We start from the raw sequence: 20,099 nt of genomic DNA on the forward strand, positions 1-20,099 counted from the left end.
TGTGGATGGGACGTCGTGAGGCTCTGTGAGGCTCCGTGTGGGTGTCTGGCTGAGCAGGGCCGCGTTTCTCCAGGCTAAGTGCCCAAGCGGTCCTGGCTGTGACCTGCGGAGCTGTTTGCTTTAGGTTTGTGGGGGTTTTATGTGATTTTGTAGCTTGCCTTTTTTTAAAGTAATTAATTTATTTTAGGCAGTGCTGGGTCTTCATTGCCACGTAGATTCCTCTAGTCGTGGTGAGCGCGGGCTTCTCACTGTGGGGGCTTCTGTTGCTGCAGAGCGAGGCTCTGGGCACACGGGCCTCAGTAGCTATGGTGCACAGGCTTAGCTGCTCCGAGGCATGTGGGATCTTCCCAGACCAGGGATCGAACCCATGTCCTCTGCACTGGCAGGCGGATTCCTGTCCACTGTACCAGCAGGAAGGTCCAAGCCCCGTGTCGTTTTCTCATAGAAACCAAGCCGTGTGTGAGCGGCCCGTCCCCCGCCTCCTCGCCAGCACTGGTGTGGTCATGTTTCTCATCTCCTCCTCTGCTGTGAGCGTGTCCTCCCCGTGCGTGTTCGCTGCTGAGCTTCATCGTCCCGGTGCGGGCCCTCAGGGGGACCGGCAGCACACTGTCCCCTCCACCTCCTCTCGGTTCCTTCTCCGAGTGCTCTCGACGGTCAGGACTTCCAGCTGGTCCAGCTCCCCTTTCGGGGCTTGTGTGGAACAGGCTGCCTGGCCCACGAGCCCCAGGATGTCTCCTTTCTCTTCTTCTTTCTCCTGCAAGTTTTATGGTTTTATGTTTACGTATGAATCGGTGAGCCATTCTGAGTTCATTTTTGTAGAAAATATGATACTTCAAACTAAGGTTCTTATTTTTTGGCCTGTAGAAGCCAGAGCCTGAATTTCCCAACCTCCCCTCTGATGATACCTACTTTATCCACTTCTACTCATTATTCAAATATTTGCTGCTGTCCACTGGGTGCCCAGTGCCGTGGGGTCCTGGGGCCCACAGGTGAGTGTGTGAGACCCCCAGCTGCCCTCCAGAGCCCACTGTCAGGCCTCGACTGGTCAGACCCTGACCCTCGCAGATGCGGCCTTGGGACAGCGTGGGGGTGTCCACGCCAGGCCCCAGAGCGGCCAAGGGGAGCGAGCCACCCGGGGGCCATCCCCACGGACCGCGTCCTGCTGGCCCCTTCTGCCCCGCGCCCCTGGCACCACCCTGAGGAACGCGACGGGGCAGGAACAATCACCCAGCTTGTAGTCTCAGGCAGACACAAGCCCGCTTTCACGAGCCCACAGCCCCGGGTCTGTGCCGCCTGGCGCCAGAGGGAGCAGGCCCAGTGCCCAGCTGGGGAAGATGCTGCTCCGGCCACGCCCCCAGCGGGCGGCAGGCAGAGGCTTCCTGCAGCCGCCAGCCTGGGTGCCCGCACCCAGCCGGGCAGGCCACACCCCTCCACACCCCAGTCCAGGGAGACCCTGGGCCTCAGGAGCACGCCCCAAGGCTGGGGAGGAACCTGCCCTCGTGGTGGCGGAGCTCCAGTCCAGCCCCAGCGGAGCCTCGAATGAGCGTCCTGCGGCTGCAGTAACAAAATGCCCCAAACTCAGCAGTTCAACCTCTACTTAACCCGACAATCCGGAGGTCGAGGCATTCCCCCTGGAGGCGCTGGGCAGGGTCCATGTCCTCCTCTCCCAGCTCCTGGAGGTGCCGCGCGCTGTGGCCCGTCCTCGTCCTGAGCAGTGGCTTGTCCCTCCCCGGCTCCCTCCTGCCCCATCCTCTCTCTGACCTGGGGTCCCCGCCTCCCTCCCAGAGGGTCCTTCGTGATAACATCGGGCCCCCCAGGCACAGGCAGCTTAGAACTGAGGGACACAGCAGAACCCCGCTTGTTTTACACACGTGGCTCGCATGTTACCGTGTGCGGCGCTTTGCGGTGAGTGGTGGTTTTGATTACTCAGTAGACGTTCTTCAAAGGAAACTGCAGGGTGTGCGCGTTGGCCTCCTCACTCCTGCTGCAGAGAAGCCCGCGGCCTCTGCCCTCCCTGCGTCCTGGATGGCTCGGCCCTGGCCCTCAGGAGGAGCAGGGGTCTTAGGTGGCTGCTCTCTGTCCTTGGGAAGCACGTGGGGTTAGTGGGACCCCAGAGCAGGACAGCCCCCCAGGCCAGGGGTCCAGGAGAGCTTCTGGGAGCGTGTAGAGTAGGACCCGGGCTGGCCCTCGGCGAACAGGGCCGTCTCCGCGCCGGGCACAGCGGGCCGCCTGCCCACTGGACAGACAGGGCTCATCACAGCTTCCTGCAGGGCTTGTTGAGCCAAAGCTTCCATCCTGGCTCCAGGGACTGCCACTCACAGCCCTCGAGACAAGGCCCAGGGCAGGTGCACACCTGTCCTCAACCCAGAAGCTGCTGCCTAGTCCAGCAGCAACAACTCTCTGTGGGTCAAGACCCTTCCCCGGCTCAGACTTCATCCTGGAGCCATGCCCAGCTCTCCCAGGGAGCCTGTCTGGGCGGCCCTGGGCAGTGGGCCCTTCGCACCCTCACAGCAGGAGCCTGAAACCTGGCCCGAGGGCTCTCTGGGAATGGCACAGCCGACATGCACCCCCATGTGGTGGGGGGTGGACGGTGGTCTCAAGCCGGCCGTCCTAAGGGAGGCACCGGCCCGCTGCTCCCCAAAGTCCAGACAAGAGGGTCGGATGGCACGTGCTCCCCAGCGTCACCCCCTTCCCGCGCCACTGCTCAGAAACTTGCGCCCAGGCCGTCAGAGCGTGGTCCCCTGGGTGGGCCCGGGGCCTGCTTCCTGCCCCATGGCTTCACACCCTGAAAGCTGCCAGCACCCCCGCCCCCCGGGGGCCACAGCCAGTTCGTCAGCTATGACTGTGACAGACGGCTGAAAGCCCCAGGGACCATCACCATCAGTGGGTGAATGGAGACAAAATGTGGTCCACGCTCACACGGGATATGATTCAACCTTAAGAAGGAAGGAAATGCTGACCCGGCTACATCATGCATGAACCTTGAGGACATAGCCATGAAATGAGCCAGACACGGAAGGAAAGACACTGTTCTGAGATCCCCGGAGAGTCAGGGCCACGGAGACAGAGAGTAGGGGGAGGGGCCGGGGGATCGGGCTTGGGGGTGGCAGCCAGCACCCATGGGGACAGGGTCTCCGTCTGGGAAGTTGAGAAAGTTCTGGAGACGGGTGGCTGCTGAGCAAAGGTGTGAATGCGCTTAATGACCCTCAACTTACAAATGGTTAAGATGCTAAGTTTTATGACTATTTTACCACAAAAGAGGCAGGCAAAAGGAAGAAAATCTTCTCTAAAAATTTTAGACCAAAACCCGGAGTCAGGAAGATGTACTTTTTGCACATTTAATAGCACATGCAGCATTCAGAACATCATGATAAACAGGGTGGGGTTCGCACATCACAGAAACACTCAGAGGCAAAGCAGGGGCCCCTCAGGCCAGGATGCACAGGCGGGAGCCAATCGGGGTGACGGCGCTGTTTCCTTGGTACTTCAGGTCACTGGGAGTCTGACGGGCACAGGCCACGGCCGCTCCAGCTCCGCTGAGAGCAGGCCTGGCGGCACTTCCAGGGGTAGTCAATGGATGGATGACACAGGTGTGCGGGCCGCAGGCTAGCCTGACTCGGGGAGAGGCCCAGATACCCACCTTCCCGGGGCGCCGCTCCAGGTAACGGCGGCCTGTCTGAGGAGGGTGACTCACAGCTGCATCCGGAGTGTGCTCAGAAGGTCCCTGCACTCCCTCCAAGTCTCTGAGAGGCTGCTTTGTGGAGCAGTGGGGGCAGCAGGGCTCCTCCCAACCCGGGGGCAGGGCTCCCGTGCCCAGGGAAGCCCCAGACTCAAACAGCGGGTTCTTCCCTGCTGGGCGTCCCGGCCCAGCAAGGTGGCCCCCCGCCCTGACGGTCAGGCAAACTGGCCCATGTGCCGGGCTTTCCAGGAAAGGGGAAGGTCACCGTCCCCCACTCCGCCCTGAGGCCGAGCCTGGCTGAAGCCACCAGAGCATCCCCAACCCTGGCATCTTGGGGGGCCTGGGGGAGGCGCACGTCTGAGGCAGGGGCCTGAGCTTTGCAGCCTCAGCTTCCAGCTCCAAGAACAGGGACGACATCGCCCCAGACCAACCGCAGCCCAGAGGCCTCACATCACCAGGCCTGGGCTGAGTCTGGGGAGCTGCCTGCACCCCAGGAGACGGGGGAGGGGGTGGGCTCCCTGAGAGGGGCCGTGAGGGGGGACAGGGCAGGGAGGCGGGGAGAGGGCTGCCTTCCAGGAGGCACCGCGTTTATTCCCGGAGGGCAGCAGGGCGCTCAGACGGTGAGCGAGATGAAGCTGTTGTAGCGCTGGATGTTCCTCTTGAGGATCTCGGAACAGGGCCCCAGCACGCGCTCAAAGCGGGGCCGGTCCAGCTTCACGCACTTGAGGGGCCCCCGCGCCACCACCGTGGCCGCTCGGGGCCGATTCAGCAGCAGTGCGATCTCTCCTGGGGGCAAGGGGTGTCAGGGCTGCGGGCATCAGGGTACCCTCCCCGGGGGGAGTGGCGCCCAGGACGGGCATCGAGGCACCCAGGCCTCCCGGGACTCCTGCGCCCCCGTGGAGCCCGACCCAGGCCCTTCTGGGGCCCTGCAAGCTGGCCACCCCTCTGAGAACAGAGCCCCACACTCACCGAAGTAGTCAGAGGGCCCGAGGCGCCCCACCTCCACATACTCCTCGTTGGGGGACCGGCGCTGCAGGACCGAAGCCGTGCCCTGCAGAGGCCAAGGTGCATGTGAGGGTCGGCCAGCAGGGGTCCAGCGGGCCAGGGTGGGGGTTCCTGGGCTCACCCGTGAGGGCACTGCCTGCACCCTCTCCCGCCAGTTCCGCGCGCCCCTGCCTGGAGTGAGGTGTGGGCTCCGGGAGCCGTGCTCGGCGCAGGGCACCCCCTGGATACCCCCTGGGCCGGGCGCTGGCAGAATCTGGAGCCACCTCTTTGACAGCGCTCCTCCAAGCCGACCTTGGCCTACATGTCAAGAACAGGAGCAGTGTGGCTGGGGGTTGCGCTTCCCCCGCTAAGTGATGGGGCGCCTGCAGACCCCGGGGCTCAGTGATGAACAAGACCACAGTCCACACCTGAGACACAGCTTTGGCAGCCGCAAGCCAGCCCCAGGGGCTTCCAAACATAGAGCCCCTGGCCTGGCGCCTAGGGTCGAGGGCTGGAACCTCGTCCAAACTGGGATCCTCCCCATGCACCTGAGGAGTCAGGGCGAAGCCTCCCCAGCCACCCCGTCGACCCACACAGCCTCCAGCGGCTCTGAGCCTCGCAGATAGGCACAGCACCCGCTGTATCACCTGGCCCCAGCGGGGCACATCCACATCCTGGCTGAGCAGCCGGGGCCCCGGGACAGGGTTCCTGCGTCACCGGGGTCCCCTCACGCCCGCTGGGCCCTCAGCTATCCACTGCTCACGCGTGCCCCCAGCCTGGACAGCCGGTGCCAACACCCCGGCCATACAGACGAGCACAGTCTGTCTCCCTGCAGACTCAGCTCACCAGGACCCAGATCATGAGCGCCGGCCGGGCCACACCCGGGTTAACAGTAAACCCCTCTGCCTGGGCAGCGAGAGATGCAGTCAGAAGACCCTGCCTATCCCCGCCGGGCCTGGGACCTCTGCCCCTGGGCAGCCCCATGCTGGCCCCCTCCAGCCATGGGGCCACTCGGCTCCCAGGCATCTGGGGTGCTTACGACGCCAGTGGACAGACAGAGGGGCCTGGAAGCATCAGACTTCTCCACCCACCCAGGAGTGCTCCCTGGGCCAGACGCCCACAGACCCGGGCCGAGGCGCGGGGCCTGCAGGACACATGGTCTCGCGCTGACGTCACAGAGAGGAGCAGAGCCCTTCTCCCCTGGAGAGCAGGGCGGTCAGTGCCGGGCTGAAGGCTCCACGAGGACCGCAGCGATTCTCTGGAGACGATGCCACATTTACCTAATTATCATTTACACTCATGCCTTTTCACTTATACAACTTACATTCCCATTTTAGACAATTTCCCACTTTACAGCTGAATCATTTTCCTCGTCAGGACCCCAGTGATGGAAGTGAAGCTTTCTGGTTTACTCAAGGCTTGGAGCACCTGAGAGACGTCAAGCTCCAAACAACAGAAAACCCGACTCAAGGTGTCTGAAGGCTACTAAGGGTAACCGCTATCCCCAAAACCAGAAGATGCAGGAGGGCCTCAGGGCTGGCCAACTCAGAGGCCCACAGACGTGTGTGAACCTAGGCTTGTCCTTGCCTCCTGTTTGGGGGTCTCGGTCGGATCCTCATGGTGGGACCGTGGCTACTACGGTTCCGGGAGTTCACAAACGCCTCCCCGATGCCATCCACAGGAAAACCTTCTGGAAGCTCCGGGCACCCTCACCTCACACCTCACCGGCCAGAGCAGGTCACAAGCTCACCTGCAGCCAATGTGATTGGCTCCCCTCCCCAAGTTCTGCCCTGCCCACTCGGGACAGGGGTGAGGCCTGGGGCACAGAAAACAGGGACGGGCTCGGCTTGGACCGTTCTGCTTCTCACTTGTCTCCCCCCATGCTGCCCCCAACCTCGTGCGGACCCCTCCCAGGCCTCGTCTTCTCTGGAACCCGCGAGTCCCCCACGGTCACTACAGCATCTCTCCTGGTCACACACAGGCCAGCCCATCTTACGAGCCACGCAGGCTGATGAGATGAAATCGGTTTCCACTGGGACAGATGGACAGAGCTTTCCCACCAGGGCCTTGACATGGAGGCTCAGAAGACCGAGGTCATGACAGACCCTCCATGCTGGACGTTGTGAGCATGGACACACAGAAAGGTACTCAGAGGAGCCCCGAACAAGCAGAACCGACAGGGAACAGGCCGGCCCCCTGCCAGGTCCTCGCACGTCCGGGCTGCAGGCACGTGGCCACAGACCACGTGTCCCCGGCGGGGCGTGGGCCACACCAGCTCTCTTCCCGCTGCCACAGCCCCACCTCCACCGGGGTACGTCTGCCAAGGGCGCCCGGGGCGACTGGGCTACGGGACAGGGCCACACACCCGGGGTGCCCGCGACAACCGTGGGGCGCCGCCTCATGAGGCAGGGAAGCCCCGCAGCGGCCCCAGGCGTCTCCGTTACAGCAGCCGAGGCCGACCAGCCGCCACCCCCGGGCCCTGATGCAAAGGCAGGCGGTCCCCGTCCTGGCAAAGGCACAATCAGCAAGCCGGGGCGGGAGCAAGGGAAACGCGCAGATGGACTCGGCGGGGTGGGGCCTCAGCCAGCAGGGCCGGGCGTTCCCACGACAGGGGCCCTGGGCGTGCCCAGCACACGCCCGGCTCTTCCCACCCCAGAGAGACCATCACTGGCCCGGAGCAGCCGGCCTATCCGAGCTCCTTTCCCAGACGGCAGAGAAGGCAGCACAGACGTCCTCCGGGGACTGAGCACCGGAACTCTGGGGGCTGGAAAAACATACTTGCCAGGATCCAGATCATATTCCCCAAACTTCTCACTCATTGATTCTAGCCCAGCTCTAAAAATAAACCGGGTCACAAAGGAGTCGGCCCAGGAGGACGCACGAGAAAAATGTCCCTGCCAGAGCCTGGGGGAGACGGGGTTATTACAAGAGACCCGTTTTCCTTGAAACATTTTTCATTTTTAAAATTTTTCTACAGAGTTGAAACCCAAATCAACTCTGGTTTTGACAATGGGCACGCGTGACATTTATGAGATAGGAAGCAGCCAAGGTCAAGGGGGACGCGCTCGTTGAAGCAGTGCCTCAGGCTTCCCACTCTCCGAAACTGCCCCCCAGCCCGGCCCAGAGCCCCCAACAGTGCAGGTGACAGCGGTCAGGAGTCACGGTTCCGGCCGTGGGGGCTGCACCCAGCGAGGCAGGGAGGGCAGCCTTGCCCCCCCAGGGACCCCCCCATCCTGCAGGCCGTCACCCAGGCCTCTGACTTGTGAGCCGGATGCTGCTTGAGGACTAAGAAAACTGATCAGCGAGGACCGGCAGACACAGGCACCCCCAGAACCCGCATCCTGGGGGGACAGAGCAGACGGGTCAGGGCTGGGGGCTGCCAGCTCCACACCGGACGTGCAGCCCCAGGGGGTCGGGGTTCAGGGCTGGGCAGACAGGGTCCAGGGAGAGAGATGCCCCCATCCAGGCTCCCAGCCTCTGGGCACAGACAGAGTCTGTCACAACCCTCGTGCGCGTCCAGCCCGGCGAGGGAGGGGACACACGCGCGTGTCCGTGGACAGGGCTGAACCTGAGCCCCAGCCTGCCTTGCAGTGAGCACTCGGGCTCAGGGCCCACTGACACCAACTTCAGGGAGAGGAAACACTATTTTATTTAAACAAAAAGTGTGACGTGTCAGTCGCTCTGTCGTGTCTGATTCTTTATGACCCCACGGACTGCAGCCCGTCAGGCTCCTCTGTCCATGGGATTCTCCAGGCTAGAACACTGGCATGGGTGGCCATTCCCTTCTCCAAGGGATCTTCCCGACCCAGGGATTGAATCATGGTCTCTTGCATCGCAGGCAGATTCTTTACCCTCTGAGCCACCAGGGAAATGCACTTATTTAAACAAATATATATTCTAAAAGAAACATCATGGCCATAAATGGGAACCGGCATCACTTCCCATAAATTAAAGGGCAACTGAGAGAAGGAACACGGGGGCGGGTACAGGAAGGCCTGCAGACACACCTGCCCCACCTGCAGCGCCCGATGTGGCCCGTGCTCTGCACAGCTCCCACGGCTCAGGCCTGGCTCCTCCACATGCTGGCCACTGTCTGGGGAAACCCAGGCACCCCTCCAAGCCTCAGTTTCCTCATCTGCAGAATGGGCAGGCTGCCAGCCACTGCCAGATGCAGGGAGCCAGTAGTGCAGGCCCGGGGCAGTCTGACTTAGAGCGTGTGGGGAGCCGCCCTCAGGCCGCCCCCTCCCAGCCAGCCAGCAGCGGCGGGGGTGGGGGCTGACATTCCCACAGGCTGATTCGTCCAGGACAGCATGTCTGCGGGACGAATGTTCCTTGGTCAAAACAGGCGTCTGTACGGCCACGGTCTGTGCACGGTGCTTATCTCTGCCCCCCTGGTGCTAGGGAGAAACGGGACCTCGGGACCCATGTCTGTGGTCTGCGAACGTCGCTGCCTCGAGGACCAGGGAAAGCAGAGCCCGACGGCTCACAAGGGGATGTGGTCAGGTCATTTGGAGGCCAGGGGTGCCCACGTGGCTGGCTCTGGGAGCTGTCCTCCTCAAGGAAAGGGCGACTGAGGTGTACAGGCTATAAAAGGGGGGGCTCCCAGAAGACAGGCCCCCAGCCCCGGCCCCCAGAGGACAGGGCCCCTGAGCGATGAATTAGCACCCAAGGGCCCCCTTGGCTCCTCTGACTCTTGCAGGGGACATCAGAGATGCCCAAGACAGGAGCTGTGCCATCTGGGCGTGCAGGCCCCGCACAGGGCCAGCAGAGGTGTGAGGGCCCCGCACAGGGCCAGGAGAGGTGTGAGAACCCGCACAGGGCCAGCAGAGGCGTGAGGGCCCCGCACAGGGCCAGCAGAGGCGTGAGGGCCCCGTACAGGGCCAGCAGAGGCGGGCACAAGCACCAAGCAGACACCAGATCAGGGGGTCCCCACCCCTCTGAGATACGGCAGTGGATAGAGCTCCTCAGTATCTATCCGGAGGGTGAGGATGAAGTCACCAGCCCACAAAAACCTGCACCGAGATGCTTGCAGCAGCTTCCTTAAGTGTCAAGACTTGGAAGCATCCAAGGTGCCCTTCTGTAGGTGACAGATACATAAACTGGCGAAGGACAGGGGAGCCCGGCATGCTGCCATCCGTGGGGTCCAGTCCAGAGAGTCAGACACAGCTGAGTGAGTGAACACCACCAACATCCAGATGGTAGACTGTATTCAGCACGAGACACCAGGGACCCATCCAGCCCTGAAGAGCCACGGAGGAGACGCGCACGCAGGCCACCGGGTGAAAGGCATCGGCGAGGGAAGGCCTCAGACTCCGTGATTCCAGCTACAGGACCACCAGGAAAAGGGAGCCGGGGGACGCTGAAGAGCTGGGGCCAGTGTGGGAGCGCCAGGTAGGCAGGGAGGCCGCTCATGTGATGCGGTGGCGGCTGATGCGGGCCTGAGCGCCCGAGCTGGGCCTCAGGAACGCATACAGGGAGGCCTGCCGCCGGGCGGGGCTGCCTGGTGGAGAGGCCGTGAGGGGCGGACCTCATATGTTCCCTCCACTTTGCTATGAACCAAAGCCACCCTTCAGAGACACAGGCTCTAAACAGAAAGGACACAGCCGAGATCGGAGACCACTGAGTGCTGGTGACCGAGCCGGCAGTGAGGACAGACAGCTGAGTGGGCGGGGAGGGCGGATGTGCGAGCTTCTGGAGAAGCACTCATCTGGTTCAGCCTGGAAGGGGAGAGTGTCTTCCTGCTGCCTTCTGGACCAAGACGGCCGTGCTCCGACACCAACCTCGGGCACCGCTCTTGCCCCGGACACGAGAGTCTGGCACCGACCACAGCAGGAACACGCCGTCACTGTGCAGAGGTGGGACGCCCTCAGGCGTCCCCACGCGGACCCTGTGGCTGAGCCTCAAAGGACATCACCCAGCAGCGGGAGGCCCATGGTGGGGGGTCTAGGACAAGCAGACCCCCAGGCCCTCAGGAGCTGGGAGTCCCCGGCAGGACCGCTGCCGTCGTCTGTCTCATAAGAAGCCTGGGCAGCTGGACACAACGTCCCTGCCCTTGCAGGGGAGCTCAGGGCGGGGTCCCAAGCCCTTGTCTGTAGGGCAGGGGTCTGGTCCAGTCTGCCCCCGGCGCCTTCCCGCCCACCCCACGGCCCCCCTGGCCTTGGGCCCGACCTTCCTCTGGACATCCCGCCCATCTTTCCCACTCGGAGGACTTGCACTCCCACATCCGCACGCAGCCCACTGAAACCCAGGGCACAGCTCCACCCTGGCCTCCCCGTCTCCGTGTGGGACCAGGTCGGGTCTGCAGCAAGGGGTTCTCCCGCCTCGGCGAACACCCTGCACACTGCCCAGCGGTGGCCATCGCCCCCGCAAGTCCACTGAGCCTCGGCCCGGTGCACAGTGGGGGCGCAGGCGGGCGGGGTCACAGGCAGCCATGACCTCGGCTCGGCATGTGGTGGATTTTGGGGGCCTCCCTAAAAGTTCCCAAGATGACAGTGAATGCAGAGCCCCCTCCAGAGGCAGCTTCAAAGTGGCCGCTTAACGTCAGGGACGTTCACAAAAGTGATTTGAAAAGACAGGAGACCGTCCAACCTCGGGTTTCCATGGCAACACCTCCTGGCTGCGGGAGCGGGCTGGAGGGAACCGGCTCTACCCAGCTGCCCACAGGCCCCTAAGGCTCTGCTGCGTGGAGTCACCCACAGAGTGGGCCGTGTCAAAGAGGACTGAGACCCGGGCCGGGCTCCGCCTACGCCCAGAGCCTTCCGGGGGTGAACTGAGTCTCCAGGGCTGCAGGCAGCCCGTGTGCCTCTTGGAGCCCCGCCTGCCAGCCCCCTCCCTGGGGAGGCCCCGGGCTGTGTCCGGCAGATGCTGGCTGGAGCCCCGCAGCTCCTGCTGTCGGCCGCCAAGACCCCTTGGGCCGCCAGGCGCTTCAGGCCTTCGGTGACTAGTAGGGGTCCCAGAGCGGTGGGGTTGCTCGGACGCCACGGACAGCTGCAGGCCAAGGGCCAGGCACCGCGAAGACCACTGTGCCTTCTGTCCTCATGTCCGAGTAGCCCCAGGTTGACGACCGCAGGCCTGCTCTGGCCACCGGAGAACACGCTCCCGGGGCACTGGGGTCCGCTGTTCAAGGGGCTGGCAGACCCCCACGGCCTCAGAGACGGCTGGTGTGATGCAAAGCCCAGAGACAAGGAGTGCCCGCCGCAGTGACACATCCAGTGTGTGCAGGAGCCAGTCCTCAGGTCTGTGCAGGTGGGGGTCCCTGTCAGCCCCTCACACCTGGGACGCAGCCCCCAAAGCAGCCCACCCCCACCCGAAGACCAGGGGGCGGACAGAGGCCTGGCGGAAGGCGGGGTTGAGCGGCAGCGGAGCCAGGGGCAGCCTGCTCCCAGCACAGGCTCAGGTCCACCCCGAGGGGCAGGGCCCGCCAGTCCACATTCCCCGTCCCTTGGGGAGTTGGGGGCCCAGCCTCAAGGTCAGCGGATGTCGGTGTCAATTGCATCAGAGAAACACCTTTGCAGAAACACCTGGAGACCCACATTGCACCAAGCACCTGGGTCCGGCAGCCTGGGTCCCTCCCGGCACATCCACAGGGCAAACATCCTTGCCTTTCCGGCTGTCTGCTTCGTGGGCCAATGCTGTACCAAATCGTACAAACATGCACGCAGCACGAATAAGGAATTACTCAGATGCGCCAGCACATCCTCCAGAGGAATCAGGGCCGCGGGGGGCTCAGGGGAGGGTGGGGCTCGCGTGGGGGGACACTGTGCCCACTCAGAAGTGGCCGGGACCACAGGCAGGAAACACGGCGTGAGGCCGCGGACGCTCCGAGCCTGCCTTTCAGTTCTGAGCCCGTGACGCCTGTGAACCCTGAGGCCCCACTGTGACTCCCCCAGTTTGGTGGATCGGAGGAAAAGCGAAAAATATCCAAGTTGCCAAGGAGACCACTTCAAATACGTCTCCCAAGGCTGTGAAAGCCGCACCTTCTGAGGGGGTTGGGTTACCCTCTGGGGCCAGCACCACCGCGGTTCCTGGGAGTCACCCCCACACACTTCCCCGACCCCCACCACCCCAGTCAGTGGGGGAGGGGGCCCTCAGTCACTCAGCCGAGCTCCCACAGAGCCTGGGGCCGGTCTCCCAAGGCCCCCAGGACAGCTTTTCTGCAGCAGGCATCAGGGCCCCCCCGGGGAGGGCCTGCCCCACCTCTGCTGGGAGCCCGCTCCACGGAACACAGACCACACTGCGGCTCCAGCTGTGCCCCCGAAGACGAGCACAGAACCAGCTCTGACAGCCTCTAATGGAGGCACCAAGAAACACCCAGCCCCGGGCAGTGGAGACAGGCAGTCAGCACCCCCACCCTCCGCCTGAAGGGCGTCAACCCAAGGGACCCCGGGAAACAGGAAGCAGCGCTCACACACTCACTCTACTCCTTCACACACACGTGTGCACACACACAACCACACCCCATAGTGAGGGCCCCACGCGCGTGCAGCCTCTGGGGCCCACCACCTGCTCTCTGAGAGTCCTTGGGGAGGGATGGTCCCCTCGCGGGCTAGGTCAGGGGCGCACATGGTCCCCACGGCCCCGCGAGGACTCCCTCAGCTCCACCTATCACAGCTCTGTGGTCTCTCCACCCGCGGCCTTAGACCCAACGGGGAGCCTGTGGCCCCAGAGAATAGCTCTCATCCCCTCAGCCTCTAGACCTCGAGAACCGAGGCGGCAAACTCAATGGCCTGCAAGTGAGTGCAGAGCCCATAGCGAGGCAAGGTGGCGGGGTGGGGACAGGGCAAGGCGCGCAGCACGGCACCTGGGCAGCGAGCTGCGGCCGGGCAGACGCCGGTCCAGAGGCTGATCCAGGTTCTCACGTGACACCGACTGCGGTTGCTCTTCAGCCGCTCAGTCGTGTCTGACTCTGCGACCCCATGACTGCGGCACACCAGGCCTCCCTGTCCATCACCAACTCTGGAGTTTACTCAAACTCATGGCCATCCAGTCGGTGATGCGATCCAGCCATCTCATCCTCTGTCGTCCCCTTCTCCTCCTGCCCTCAGTTTTTCCAGCATCAGGGTCTTCTCCAGTGAGTCAGTTCTTCGAATCAGGTGGCCAAAGTATTGGAGCTTCAGCTTCAGCATCAGTCCTTCCAAGAAATATTCAGGACTGATTTCCTTTAGAATTGACTGGTTGGATCTTCTTGCAGTCCAAGGGACTCTCAAGAGTCTTCTCCAACACCACAGTTCAAAAGCATCAATTCGTTGGCACTCAGCCTGATTTTTAAATATTGACAATTCAAATGTTTAAAAAAGAAAACACACAGTGCAGGCCAGTACACACCACATACCTCCTTGGCTGTGTTCAGAGAACGTGAGTAACTTTCTGCTAGAACGTCCTCCAGAAAACATGAGCCAGACCCCGGTGTGTCTGAGGACTCGCAGGAGGATCTGAGAGTAAAACAGGGACCCAGAGGCACACAGCCTGAGTCCTGCGAGGAAAGGCCTGCAAATGCTCCGAGTGAAGCTGAGGTTTCCACCGTGGGCTCACTTCTGGCACCAGCAGGCTGGGGCCTTCTCTGAGGTCACAGCCAGGGCCAGAGCTGACAGGCGGGGTTTGCCCTCTCTCGGTCTGTGGAGTGGAGACCTCGCTGGTAGGAGTCATAATCTGTTCTGTCTGGGGCTCTTTCACTTTCTTTCAAGAAATATGATTGCCGAATGAGTCACCCACCCCAGGACAGGAAGGCTGCCGGTGGATGGCTCCCCAGCCCGGGGGCTCCGGTGTGCCCGGCACATGGACCGGACGGCGGCCAGGGCCCCAGTTCCCGAAAGCACACTGTGAAGCTCGCACGGGCCCCGTTGAGATCCTCCCGGGGTGGTTCTCCTGACCCCTCAGCCTTCTGACAGCACCCGTGGGAGCAGCCAGGCAGGCAGCAGGAAGAACTGCAGGCACTCTCCTGGGAGCGGCCTCTGCAGGAGTCCAGAGCAAGCCCCCCGGGACCCCTGGTCACCGGGCGAGCGTGTGGCCCGAGGCACAGAAGGGGACTGCCCATGGGAGGACGCGCGCTCTCACCCACAGCAGAGCTGGGGAGCCCCCTTCCGCTGTTCCAACCGAGACGGTGGCTCCAAGTCCGGGGGTGCGGGCCGCCTGTCCCCGGGGTTGCGCCTTCTCTGCACTGCCCCCAGGCGGGCCCGGCTCTCCCTGGACAGCTCAGGGACCCTCTCTGCCGCCTCCGTGGTGCTGCGGGCACCTGATCTCTGAGGGTAGTGTGCGGGGCTGGAGCACATGCTTTCCCGGCGGGTGGGCAGGCGCAGCAGGAAGGGAGCCAGACTCACATAGTTTCGGGCCTGCGTCACGGGGTGGGCCCCGAGACCAGGCGCCCCCCCCCGCCGCCCCCCGTCCACCCCGGGGCGGCTGCGGCTCCTCTCCGGGGACCACAGCCGAGCCTGGCCCCAGGTGGGGGGACACACAGCCCCGCAGCTGCCCTTGCCCGTCAGCGGCAGGCTGAGCGTGGCCGCCACGGATTACGGTGGAGCCAGCTGTCGCCGCGGGGGGACAGCAGGCCGGACGGTGACTCACACAGGCCCAGGTTGGGGACGCTGGCGCCCACCTCTCACACCAACCTCGACCCGGGACCTCGGTCAGTTCACATGGCTATGAGAAGCCATGCGGGGAGACCCCCCGGGCCCCCAGCTCACACGCTCCCCCGCCAGGTCCCATTCGGGGCAGCCCCTCCTCTCTCTCAACCAAGCCTGGCCCCCCAGCTTCGCACGTGTGCCTGGCGTGTCTGGTCTCTGCAACATCTGCACGGGGTGGGCCCGGGGGCCAGGGGAGACCCCGCAGTTCCCCAGGGCGAGGACATCAGTGGGGGCCCAAGGCCACAGTCCACACGGCCGATGGAGGCGGTGGGCGTGGAGCACTGGGCCAGGGGGTGGTGGGCCCCAGAGGGGGCGGTGCAGACCAGGCCTCACCCCCGACCGTGTAGCACCCCTCGGCTGAGGTCCTCACACAGAGCCCCCTGCCCGCCCTAGCTGGACTCACCTCCGTGATGATGAAGAAGTCGTCCCCAGGCTCCCCCTGCACCACAATCTTCTCTCCATCTTCAAACTGCACGGGCTCCAGGGCGTCAGCCACTGTCAGACGCTCCCACTTCTCCAAGGATGCTGGGGGTGGGGGACACGGGGGGTCATGGGAGGCTGGGGCAGTCCCAGGGCCAGCGCCCCTCCCCAGACAACCTCAGGGTGATGATGCTTTGCTAAGTCACGAGGATGAACAACACAGCAAATTTCTGTGCAGGAGGCACAGGCATCTCCACAAGTGAGCTGGGGCCAGGAGGCAGACACAGCCCAGCAGGTGGACGAGGGTGCAGAACCTGGGCTGACCATAACCTCCGTCAACCACGGGTTCAACGTAAACACCGTGAACGCGGGGCAGTGGGCAAGAGTCCAGCCTAACGTGTGGTGAAACGCTTTCATCTTCGAGAGAACAGAGCTGCCTGGATCTTTGCAAACAATGTAATTGCAGCTCAGCACTCAGGCTGCTCAGGGGTTTAAATAATTCAGAGGCTGAAGCGATTTGCTGTTTTTAAGATGCCGTTCAGCAGCCCCAGAGAGCACAGGGCTGAATGTACATTGTGACAGAGTCTCGGACTGCCTTCCATTATTTCAGGTCAAGATACTTCATTCCAATGGCAGGTTTAACGCTTGCAGGTTCTGTACCTTTCCCCGCTCCCTCACACCTTCCCTCCCCATCATTATGCACTCTCAGCCCTCTGGAAGGAAAATCATAATAACAAGCCCCTTTTATAAAGAATTAATGACCGCCTGATTGCTTCTTTCTTGGTCAAAGAAACTTTTCTGGCCTGCACTCATCAGATGCACTTATGTAGGTCAGCCGCTAAAAACAGAGAGCAGACCATCTATTTCAGGTCTCGCCTAGGAGGGGGATTTCTCGACTTGAAAAATCCTGCCAGGGCCCCACGTCACAAAGGACAGGCTTCTGACCGAGCCGGGCTGGAGCGGCTTCGGGTGGCGGGGGGGCCTGGCAGCAGGCTCCCCGCCAGCCGCCACCCCAGGCGGGACCTGCCCCGCGATCCAGGCCCGGCACCCGCAGGAGGCGGCAGGGCCACCGCGTGACCGCAGGCGTCTCTGGCAGGGATCACGGTTTGTCCCCGCGAGGACACCAGTGCCTGCAAACGCGTGACCGGCTCTTGGTCTCCTTCCAGGGCAAGGGAGCCTCTGACTTTACAGCCTCGGGCTCAGGAAGCTCACTTCCTCCTGTTTGATCAGCAGGTTTTTCTATTACACTTGAGACCTTGAACGTCCCAAGGTCGGAGAATAGGGGCTTCCTCCCTGACGATGCAAATCCCAGGAAAGAAGTGTCGGGAGAAGCTGGTGGGCGACTCCTTGGCCCTGACCTCCGAGGTGGAAGCTTCAGGGCACTTTTGCTGCGCTCAGCTCCCTGGGCTCCAGGTGTGGACGGTCAGCCCACGTGGGGTCACCCCAACGCCACCCTTCTGGGGGAGTCTCAATGCTGCTGAGGAACTTGTTGGAAGCCCCACAGGAGATGCCGGAGGCATCCCAAAGGCACCCCCAGGCGCAGCCAAGTAAGCGGCAGCCGGGAAGGGACCTGCCGGGGGCGATGCTTCAGGAGGACACGGCCCTCGGGCGCTGCTCCCAGCCACAGCCCTCCAGGTCTGAGCCCAACCCACTCCCCTCCCAGGAGACCCCGCGTTCTCACCCCAGCCTGCAGTCTGCTTCTTCCCGGGGAAGTGGGGTTGGGTCGTCTCTGCTCCCCCCGTGAAGCCCGAGGAGATGCAGGGCTGCCCAGGGCGGGCCTGCCACCGCCGCCCCACAGGGACCCACCTGCCCCCACCGCTCACAGCGCCCGGGGCCCTGACTCCACAGTCGTGCCTTTCCCGTTGTGATGTGGAAAAAATAATCAGAACATTGGAACGGACGACACAGGCAGCATCTGTCCTGAATGGAATCGCAGAACCACTTGGCCACGACCGCTTCAGAGACGCTCCTCACAGGCACGCCGTGCACTGACAAGACCCAGTCCCTCTGTCTCAGCCTGAGCTCTCTCCTTCCCCAGAGGCCACGGCTGTTCAGGATTTGGGGGAACTGTTTTTTAATCTTAAGGGTTTGGTTAGCTTCTTCCCAGCGGGTCTCACACCTTCACTGTAGCCCAGCTTTCTAAACTCGACGCAGCCTGCCAAAACTGTGCAGACACGCACGTGTCTCTGACCCGTCCTGACACGTGCTGACGTGCGGCGGCCTCGTCCACGTGCCTCACTGGAGGCAAACCTGCGCCACAGACACCCGGGCGCGTCCCTTCCTGTGATGACAGATTGCAGGTTCTTTCCATCTTCTTGTCATTGTGGGAATTGCTGAGAGGACCATCCTCAGGCACGTCCCTGTTTTTTTACTAACCATTTTAAAAACTGAAGTATAGTTGATTTTTATCCATCTTCCCTGGGAGCTCAGATGGCAAAGAATCTGCCTGCAATGCAGGAGACCTGGGTGGGGAAGATGCCCTGGAAAAGGGAAAGGCTACCCCCTCCAGTATCCTTGCCTGAAGAACTCCATGGACTGTAGAGTTCATGGGGTTGCAAACAGTCGGAGACGACTGAGTGACTAACACTTTCCCTCGTGCTCGGTTGACAATGCTGTGAGCCTCAGGTGCACGGCAAGGTGACTCAGTCACACCCTTCTGTTCTGTTTCAGAGCTTTTCCCCTACAGGTCATTACAAGACACTGAACATAGTTCCCTGCGCCCTCCAGTAGGACCTGCTGGTCATCTAGTTTATATATAGTGACGTGTATCTGCTAATCCCAGACTCCTGATTTCCCCTCCCACCCCACCCCCACTATTCCCTCTGGTAACCATAAGCTCATTTTCTACGTCTGTGAGCATCTTTCTATTTTGCAAATAAGCTCATTTTTTTAGACTCCACATATAAGTGATATCACATGGTGGGTTTTTTTTTTGTCTTCCTGACTTACTTCACTTAGTATGATAATCTCCAGGTCCATGAACATTGCTGCAAATGGAATTATTTCATTCTTTTTTATGACTGAGTAATATTCCATTGTGTATATACATGTACCACATCTTCTTTATCCATTCATCCATCGATGGACATTTAGGTTGCTTTCATGTCTTTGCTATCATGAATAATGCTGCTATGAACATGGGGCACACCCATCTTTATTATAGTTTTGTCTGGATATGTACCCAGGAGTGAGGTTGCTGGATCATGTGGGAGCTCTATTTTTAGTTTACTGAGGAATCTCATACTGTTTTCCATAGTGGCTGCACCAACTTACAGTACCACTAATAGTGTAGGAGGGCTCCCTTCTCACACCCTCTCCTAAATTTATTTGTAGACTTTTTGATGATAGCAGTTCTGACCAGTGTGAGGTGGTACCTCACTGTAGTTTTGGTTTGTTTTTCTCTGATAATTAGCAAAGATGGAAGCATCTTTTTCATGTGCCTGTTGGCCATCTCTGTATCTTCTTTGAAGAAACACCTATTTAGATCTTCTGCCCATTATTGATTGGGTTGTTTGTTTTTTTTATATTGAGCTCTATGAGCTGTCTGCATATTTTGGAAATTCATCCCTAGTCTATTGCATCATTTACAAATATTTTCTCCCAGTCTGTAGGTTGTCTTTTTATTTTATGATCTCCTTTGCTATGCAAAAGCTTTTAAGTTTAATTAGGTCCCATTTGTTCATTCTTGTTTTTGTTTCCATTACTCTAGCAGATGAAGCCAAAAAGATATTGCTCAGATTTATGTCAAAGAGTGTTCTGCCTATGTTTTCCTCTAGGAGTTCTATTGTATCTAGTCTGACATGTGGGTCTTTAATCCATTTAGAGGCGGTTTGGTAGGTGGTGTTAGGGAATGTTTTGATGTCATTCTTTTTTTAGGACTTGTCTGTTTATGCATATTTGGCTGGCCGGGTCTCTGCTGCTTTTGCTTGGCTTTTCTCCGGCTGCGATGAGCGGGCTTCTCGCTGTAACTCCTCTCATTGCGGAGAGCAGGCTCCGGCTCCACGGCTCTTGGGCTTCAGTCTTCATGGCTCCCAACTCTGGACACAGGCTCCATAGCCACGGCTCTGGACACAGGCTCTGTAGCTCCCAGCTCTGGACACAGGCTCCATAGCTGCGGCTCTGGACACAGGCTCCATAGCTGCTGCTCTGGACACAGGCTCTGTAGCTCCCAGCTCTGGACACAGGCTCCATAGCTGCGGCTCTGGACACAGGCTCCATAGCTGCCGGCTCTGGACACAGCCTCCATAGCTGCCGGCTCTGGACACAGGCTCTGTAGCTCCCAGCTCTGGACACAGGCTCCGTAGCTCCTGGCTCTGGACACAGGCTCCGTAGCTGGGGTGCACGGACTTGGTTGCCCTGCGGCATGTGGGATCCTCCTGGACCAGGGATCGAACCTG

The 20,099-nt window shown here is 61.2% G+C and overlaps 1 protein-coding gene across 1 annotated transcript in view; it reads right to left on the bottom strand.

Moving 5' to 3' along the window:
• Positions 1 to 3,332: 3,332 nt before the first annotated feature.
• The window catches only part of PRKAR1B (protein kinase cAMP-dependent type I regulatory subunit beta), a 69,472-nt gene continuing 52,705 nt past the window's right edge, over positions 3,333 to 20,099 (bottom strand). Inside the window, exons 9-11 of the mRNA XM_065923632.1 lie at positions 15,686 to 15,807; positions 4,649 to 4,730; positions 3,333 to 4,465 (exon numbers count right to left, since the gene is read on the bottom strand). Of these exons, the coding sequence (XP_065779704.1) occupies positions 4,293 to 4,465; positions 4,649 to 4,730; positions 15,686 to 15,807 (377 nt within the window). The 3' untranslated portion in view covers positions 3,333 to 4,292. The remainder of the gene's footprint in view (positions 4,466 to 4,648; positions 4,731 to 15,685; positions 15,808 to 20,099) is intronic.

This window comes from Muntiacus reevesi, chromosome 2, assembly GCF_963930625.1.
Source record: "Muntiacus reevesi chromosome 2, mMunRee1.1, whole genome shotgun sequence".
Taxonomy (NCBI): Eukaryota; Metazoa; Chordata; class Mammalia; order Artiodactyla; family Cervidae; genus Muntiacus; species Muntiacus reevesi.